This window comes from Solanum tuberosum, unplaced genomic scaffold, assembly GCF_000226075.1.
Source record: "Solanum tuberosum cultivar DM 1-3 516 R44 unplaced genomic scaffold, SolTub_3.0 scf00233, whole genome shotgun sequence".
NCBI classification, from domain to species: Eukaryota; Viridiplantae; Streptophyta; class Magnoliopsida; order Solanales; family Solanaceae; genus Solanum; species Solanum tuberosum.
In genome coordinates, this window is record NW_006239170.1 from 919025 (window position 1) to 927472 (window position 8448).

Sequence of the window (8448 nt, forward strand, 5' to 3'; positions counted from 1 at the left end):
GGTTTGTAGAGATGCTAAATCGTTATAGAATCATTAAGATATTGGCTTATTGGTTATTGATTTATCGATTTTTTATCGTTATCGGTTCGCTTATAGATTTAACGGTTAAGATTTGACACACAAAAAACATTTAAAATCATTTAGAAATCAGGTGACAAATCAATTAAACCATGCACATGAGTTCACAAGTTACATCTTGCTCAAAAGCAAACACTTTTACATTATAGAATAATCAAGTGTTTGAGACAACAAAAAATAAAAGTAGGAAATCAAACTCTAAGTCAAGAACTTTATATACAAAAATGGTATAAATATAATTATTTAATTTACTATCGGTTATCGGTCGGTTATCGGTTAACTCGTTAAGAAAAAACCTCAAACCGTAAAAACCGATAACCCGATAACAAAAAAATCAAAACCATTATCAAAGCCGCTAAACCAATAATCTAATATTGATAAATCAATAACTTTTTTTCGAGACAAAACTTGACCAACTTACTAACTTTTTTGTCACGATCTTCACACCATTTTATCTATATAGGATATATTTTTGGTATGCTAAAGTATGTTAGATATTCTTTTAGTATACATTTAAATGAGTGTTTGAATTGATTTATTTTTAGTAGTTTTTTACTTTTAAGCTATTTTTTAATTTTGAAAGTGTTTTTGAATAACTTTTAGAATGAAAAAGTATCAAAATAAGTCAATATACATATTGTTAATCGTTACGGTTCAAAGAGATATGGAAATAGACGATATGCATAAAACTATGTTGAGAATATTATATTAAATAATAAACATGTGCTCCTTTTATTTTTAGATAATATGATCACACACTTTAACATAGTATCACAGCAGATAGAGATTCTGAGATCGAATCTAACCGTCATCCAAATAAATAAAAAATCCACGTAGTTGGCTCATGAAAAAAAGCAAGTAAAGGACATGTTGATAATATTATATTAAATAATAAAAGTGTGCGGAGAAAAAGAGGGAGTGGTAAAGACTATTCACAAGAAACCTACAGACAAATTTATCAATTTATACCTAAGCTTATGTTAAGAAGATGCAATTCAATTTCCACTCTTCGTGATTTAATATTTTTAATTTGTACTGATCTTTTGAGATGCTGTTCGATCTTGATTCTATTTCTAATTTCAGATTTTAAAAACCATATACTATAGTATTTTATTGAAGTAATGCAGAAATATTGGAATAGCTGACAAAAAGTTATGTAAATATATCAACACCGTATTGGAGTTTTCTCATATAATTTTCAAAATAGACAGTAGTCCTATTTAATTACAATCAATTTGGACCCCAACAGCTCAAATACATAACTTTTCTCAATGATTCTTCAGATTGCTCTGCCTTTTCATTCTTCGCAATTAATGAAGAAGAAAGTTTCTTGGCTTGAGAATAAGATCTCATGTTATTCTTTGTGTGTTGAGCCAATGACTTCAATGGGTAATTCCATCTACACAATCCAACTTGATCTTTTAAGGCTTCCACTGCTCCAACACTGGCTGCTACTATCCACGCTCTCCTGCTTAGACTCATTTTGATTCAATTTCTTCTAAAATTTAACTCTGTTTTTCTGCTTTTGCTAGTAGATTTGATGATTTAGGAGATGATGTTTACAAGTTGGGGCTAAGGGCCCTGAATATATAGGCAGTGAGCTGAAGAGTAAATTGGATAAAGAGAGTACCTAGAAAGTGATGAGCCACTGGTTTTTGTGTAACTGTGGGTTCTACAGCCAGTGGTTTTCTAGACGTTTCATTCATTGTGATTTTCTTAAAATAAGACAAGAGTTGGAGCACGTCACACTTTTGTCATTTTTATTTATCATCTTTAATAGTATATTTTAAGAAATTTATTTTTTATATTAATTATTTATTTTCTAAATTAACCATCATTATTTCTCAAAAGCATAGACGAAAAAAATGGAACGGGAATTTTGGAGAATTCAGAACTTGGATGGTTCTAAGAATAGCACATTTGTTTTATAGTAAATTTATTTGACATTTAGGTAAATTTGAGTAATTTTTATTTTTCAAAAAGAACTTGGTATTTTACAACTTCCTTTTAGTGTGTAGAGGCTATTTCAGGATTTGAAGATTGGGGTGTGCTAGACTCGAACCCACAATATGGTGGGTAATAGTTGCGGCTTTAACCAACTCGTCTGGATGAATTTCAAGTTATTGAAGTGCACAATTATATATATAATCCTTACTTAAGGTATCTATAAAGTTATCGGATGCACATGCCATCTCATCTGGATGAATTTCAAGTTATTGAAGTGCACAATTATATATATAATCCTTACTTAAGGTATCTATAAAGTTATCGGATGCACATGCCATCTCATCTGGATGAATTTCAAGTTATTGAAGTGCACAATTATATATATAATCCTTACTTAAGGTATCTATAAAGTTATCGGTTGCACATGCAATCTCACGGATCAATGTAGGTCCGCCTCTGTTAGTTTGCGTGTGAATAACTGAATGTTATGAAGCAATTGTTCAGGATAAGTATCACTTCCCTTGAAAATCAAATAGAAGCGTATATAATTGGTTTGAGTTCACTAACAAGAGTTGTGATTACTTATTCTTAACCAAAAGAGCACAGTTTCGAGTTTCCTCAAATTCGATGTTGCCTTTATTAATGAGTGTTTTATCATTAATGTGAGACTCCCCTACTTTAATCTAGATTTAATCAAACTTTAATATGAATATGAAAGAGCGGAAAAATCAAAAAAACTGAACGGGTTCGAGTTCTGGAGCGATACAACATATACTATTTGATCTGCCAAATTATTAGTTCATCTTGTAATTATTTCCTATTAGCAATCATACCCCTTCTTCTTTTATTTGGGGAGTAATTGCAATAGAAGGAAATGATCAAATTGGAATTTGGGCAAAGATTGTGACAGAGGTTATAGGGCTGCAAATTATTTTGAAATTAAAATTAAAATAAAAAGTGGGACTTGGGACCCCAGCCGGTCAAGTAAATAACTTTTCTGAATGATTCTTTAGACTATTTTGCCTTGTCGATTCTTTCGATTATTATTATGATTTTCTTCTAAAATTAACTCTGTTTTTCTACATTAATTTTGATAATATAAATTGGCAACTAGACAATTAATTAATCTAAATATATTTTTAGTGGCAATTAATTTTTTTTTAAAATATCTTTTAAAACCTATAGTTAGATTGAATCAATAACAATTTAATTAATACTGATAAATATTTTAACACTCTTAGAAAATATTTATCACGCTAAAAACTGTTTATGTTATAGTGCTGTCATTTGATTGCTAGTAAATTTGATGATGTTTCGAAATTGGATTGCAGAAATTTGTTTTCCACAAGAGTTGATGGGGGCAATTTAGCCCAAGCTCTCAAAATCGTTTACAATATTGTCAAAGACTTTACATGTACAGAAAGATGAAACTAATTAAATGTAGCTGCTGTGAGGATTCGATCAATTAGGCCCCCAACAGCTCAAATACATGACTTTTCTCAGAGATTCCTCAGACTGCTTCACCTTTTTCAATTCTAATTTGTTAGCAGAAACCAAAGAAGAAGAAGAAGATTGAGATGAAAGCTTTTTGGCGTGTGAATATGAGCGTAGATTGTTCTTAGCGTGCTGATTTATGGCTCTGATTGTGTAATTCCACCTACAAACTCCTTGATCTTTTAATGCCTCTACTACTCCCAAACTCACTGCTGTAACCCATGCTCTGCCCGTTGAACTCATTTTCTAATCTTTGATTCTTCAAAACTCTTGGATATTTTATATTTGGAGAATGTTTAATTTTTTGCTGAAATAACTTGTTGGTTTTTGAATTATCTCTCTCTCTGTATGGCTATATATATATAGTGCCTTTGTTGGAAGGAAAAAAAAAACTAGAGTAGAGGCTTATGGTTGTGTTTCGTGTGGTTTTGGAGCATGGTTTCTGGGATGTAAAGTACATTTCTGCCCTTGGGTTAATCTCTTAATGATCAGTATTGAGGAGGGTGTAATTGGTATTTTAATTAGTACATACATTATTTTTATGATCACAATTATGGGGTGGGTGGGTAAAGAGCACACCGAATTTGTAGCTTGTTGTTTGGAATAGCTGCTAGATTGGAGACACGTAGAGTGACATGTGCTGATGTGTCTAATGCTAATAATAATAATATGCAGATGAAAATTGGCACATGGTTTGGCTTGGATTAAAGAAAATCCAGTTGCGCCCAAACCATGGGAAAAGTTCTTGAAAATGAAACCACCGAAATGTTTGGAGTTACGTTAACTGCAAAACAAATCTTACCACTAGTAAGTACTGTCGTTGTTTCTAATATACAGTAACTTATTATACTCCATATAAAGCAAATACTTCCTCCGTTTAAAAAAGAATGGCCTAGTTTGACTTGACACGGAGTTTAAGAAAATAAAGAAAACTTTTGAATCTTGTGGTCCTAAATTAAAGTTATGTCAAATGTACAAAATTGTCTTTTAAATCTTGTGGCCTTAAACATGCCACGTGGAAAGTTAAAGTTAAAATGTTGCCAAAAAAGGAAATGGGTCATTCTTTTTGAAACAGACTAAAAAAGAAATAGGATCATTCTTTTTGAAACGAAGGGAGTAATAAAAAGGAAGATAATGTTTGACTATGGTTAAATGATTGGTTTTAGCAAATAATCTGAATCAAATCATCTATTAATTTGAGGGACACATGTAGTAATTAAAAGGGAAAAAAGACAAATATATTTCCGAACTATCGTAAATGATATGCAGATATCCTCCGTTATACTATTGGATATTGATGCCCCTGTCGTTTTAAAACTAGAGCATATATGTCATTCACTCTAACAGAAGACTAAATAGGGATAAGTGACGCAATCTTATCCGTCGATCCGATATTTAATCGACAAATAAAATTATGATACGTGTATGTCCATTAGTATAAAGGATATATATGCTTTAATTTTTGGATGGCAGGGACACCAATGTCCCAAAAATATGACGAAGGATTTCTGCATACCATTTACAATAGTTTGGGGATATATTTGTCCTTTTCCCCTAAATAAAATTAACACTCCATTGGAGAAACTAGACAGATGAACTACTGGAGGGGGAGCCAAATCCGAGTTAGTGACTTATATCGGTATGAAATTGTGTTACATTTTAAAATCTAATAAATTTCTTAATACTACTTCGAAAATTTATAGTCAGACGGGCAAAATGCTTGTTTATATGATTGTTTTTCAGAATACCGATCGCTGCGTGCAACTTGTGTTCACACAATTTATACTTTAGATCTTTTAAGATGTGTTCATCCTTTCCATTTTGAAATTTTACTTCTTTAAGTAGTGTTATTATTATAATCAAATTAAGTCGTTATTACAATTTGTTCACTCAATTTTACACACACTTGACACTTGCATCTTTTAAGATCTTCTTCTTCTTCTTTGTTGGTTTGAAATCAAGACCACCAAATACAAAATAATTAAGTTGAAGAATTATTTGCAAGCATGTCAAAATGATCATACAAATACTAATCAATCTGTCATATCATCATTTCATCAAAATATCAACAGTACTTAAATTCTATTAATTACTCTATATTTACAATTATAGTCATACATAAATTTTTTTAATCTCTTTATCCTTTATATTCTCTAGGAAATCTTCATGTCTGCAAAAATGACATAGAAGTTTCTCTATAGCAAAGATTAGTTAATTTGGACCCCAACAGCTCAAGTACATAACTTTCCTCAAAGACTCTTCAGATTGCTCTGCCTTTTCACTCTTTGCAATAAGTGAAGAAGAAAGTTTCTTAGCTTGAGAGTAAGATCTCATGTTATTCTTTGTGTGTTGTGCCAAACACCTCAATGGGTAATCCCATCTACACAATCCAACTTGATCTTTTAAAGCCTCCACTGCTCCAACACTGGCTGCTACAATCCAGGCTCTCCTGCTTGAACTCATTTTGATTGTTTTTTTCTCTTAAAGTATTTCTTATGATGAATTGGTTCTCTGGTATTTTGATGATTTTGAAAATGATGTTTGGGAGTTTGGGGTTAAGGCTGAATTTATAGTGTACCTAAAGAGTTATAAACAAGTGACTCTTTTTAGCTAACTGTGTGCTCTTTGTATTGCAGGCAGCTAGTGGTTTTATTGTATGTCTTTTTAATTATTTAAATTCATTTGTTTTTTGAGTTATTTTGTCTGTGAAGAAAAGGGGAATGTATTTCGTTACTGATTCATACGTTACTTTTCAAATGCAGACAAGACGTTGGTACTTGGACCCTAGCAGCTGGTTTTTTATTGGACTTTAGGAAGTAGCCCTTAGTAAGTTTAGGAAGTTCTAACCCGAATGATTCAATTAAAGAACTCTCTCTACCCCTAATTACTTGTCCTCTATTTCTTTTTTAGTTATCCCTAATTACTTGTTCATTTTGACAAATCAAGAAAAGATTAAAAAAAATCTCTATTATACCCTCAATTTATTACTTTGAGAAATATAGAACTTGTTGAAAATCTTAAGTTTTTAATTTATTCACTTCGTATATATCTCAATTTCTATTTAATTGTTCAAAATAACTTTTTTAAAGAAAAACATGATTTTTTTTTAAATGAGGAAAATAATTTTCCGAATGAAAATAGAGAAAAATTAGTTTCTTAAAAATAAATAAAATGACTTTGCAGTAAAAGTAAAAATAAAATAACACGCTCATTAAGATATATACGACCTTGAATATTCTTTCTTTTTAATTTCTTGAATCAAATATATATATATATATATATACTAGTAACGAAAGCCCGGGCGCTGCCCGGGCCCAACATTAATAAAGTTATATTGTTATTCTCTCCGTCCCATATTAGATGAGAATCTTACTAAATTTTTATTTTTCATATTATTTGAGCACTTATTAAATTATGATAGGATTAATTAATTCTTTTCCATTTTACCCTACAATTAATTATGACCATTCCTATATTGTATGTGTATTTTTTGTAACTCATTTCAATGTGCATTGATATAAAGAAAGGGCAAAATGGTGAAGTCTTCCAATGTATTAATGATTTCTTAATCACCGTGTAAAGTTGGAAGTGCCCATCTAATAAGAGACAGATAAAATTAGTAAAGATTGTTATAATATATTTTGCTCATAAGTGAGCTAATATAGAAACTTATTTGTCATTTGTCTTTTTAATTTCAATTTTAAATAGCAAATAAATGTAGCGATAAGATTGAGGGTAGAAATGAAGCATATCTTTCTAAATTTAAGTAAAAATAAACAGAGTAGAAGTAACATTAGGGTTATCGATAGGACGATTCATTCGGTTATTTTAAAAAAAATTATATCATTCAATTTTTCGGCTATTTTATAATGTATAACCAAAATTAAAATTTTAAAATCATCCCAATCCTAATATATGTGACACAAGCAGTACACAAATTAGTCTTTTTTTTGTTGTCTTGTAGATATTTTAAGTTATTATTTATTGTAAATTATAGTACTTTTTATTAAAGTTTTTAATAACATATGTTACTTTTTATGTTTGAGAGTTAAACCAACTTTTTTTTTATATGTGTTTTAATTTTATATGTGTTTTGTCCTTTTCCATTTTCAAAAACTAATACTCTCTCCATTTCATTTTATATGTCATTTATTTTTATAAATATATTGGTTATTCCCTCTTCTTATGTCATATATTATGAAATTTGAGAAGTTATTGAAATTTTTATATGATTGTAAAAATATTTTAAATTGTTAGCTATTGTGATTTGTAGTACCTTTTTTTACAGAATTTTGAAAATAATATTTATTACTCTCTTTGTTCTAATTTATGTGGCACATGCAAAATTTCAAATATTAAATATTTTTTATATGTCTCTTTATTATATTAAGTTGTTAATTATTGTATTTTATAGTACATTTTGAACTTAATTTTTAAAGAATATATGTTATTTCCCATGTCCCAATTTATGTGGCATTAATTGATAGATTTGTTGGAGTCGAGCGATTTTTTTTGTTAATTATTGTAATTTATAGTTTCTTTTTCGTCAATTTCAAACAATATACGTTTATCATATAATCCATTTTATGTGGTACCAATAGAATTTAGAGAGTCAATTATATTTTTTATATAACTTTTAAATATTTAAGCTATTAATTATTGTAATGTATAGTATTACTTATATTATTTTTAAATATATTTAAATCTACTACTTATATAAAAAAAAATTAGTAGATAAGTGTGAATGTGAGGGTATTTTTAAATACCCAAAATACCCTCACATTCACACTTATGTACTACTTATATATTATACATTATATATTACTATTATATATACATATTTTTTTAGTAGATAAGTGTGAATGTGAGGATATTTTGAAATACCCAAAATACCCTCACCTTGAGACTTATGTTCAACCCTCTCCTTTT

At 29.4% G+C, this 8448-nt stretch overlaps 3 protein-coding genes across 3 annotated transcripts; all 3 read right to left on the bottom strand.

Annotated features, from left to right (window-relative positions):
• Positions 1-1220: 1220 nt before the first annotated feature.
• LOC102587847 (uncharacterized) lies at positions 1221-1693 on the bottom strand. The gene has a single exon (XM_006357482.2). It carries the CDS (start codon positions 1558-1560, stop codon positions 1309-1311), a length of 252 nt encoding a protein of 83 aa, XP_006357544.1. The 5' UTR covers positions 1561-1693; the 3' UTR covers positions 1221-1308.
• Positions 1694-3327: 1634 nt separating this feature from the next.
• Positions 3328-3854, bottom strand: LOC102588175 (uncharacterized). The gene has a single exon (XM_006357483.2). It carries the CDS (start codon positions 3760-3762, stop codon positions 3487-3489), a length of 276 nt encoding a protein of 91 aa, XP_006357545.1. The 5' UTR covers positions 3763-3854; the 3' UTR covers positions 3328-3486.
• Positions 3855-5544: 1690 nt separating this feature from the next.
• LOC102588506 (uncharacterized) lies at positions 5545-6133 on the bottom strand. Its single transcript, XM_006357484.2, has one exon. It carries the CDS (start codon positions 5980-5982, stop codon positions 5731-5733), a length of 252 nt encoding a protein of 83 aa, XP_006357546.1. The 5' UTR covers positions 5983-6133; the 3' UTR covers positions 5545-5730.
• Positions 6134-8448: the final 2315 nt, after the last annotated feature.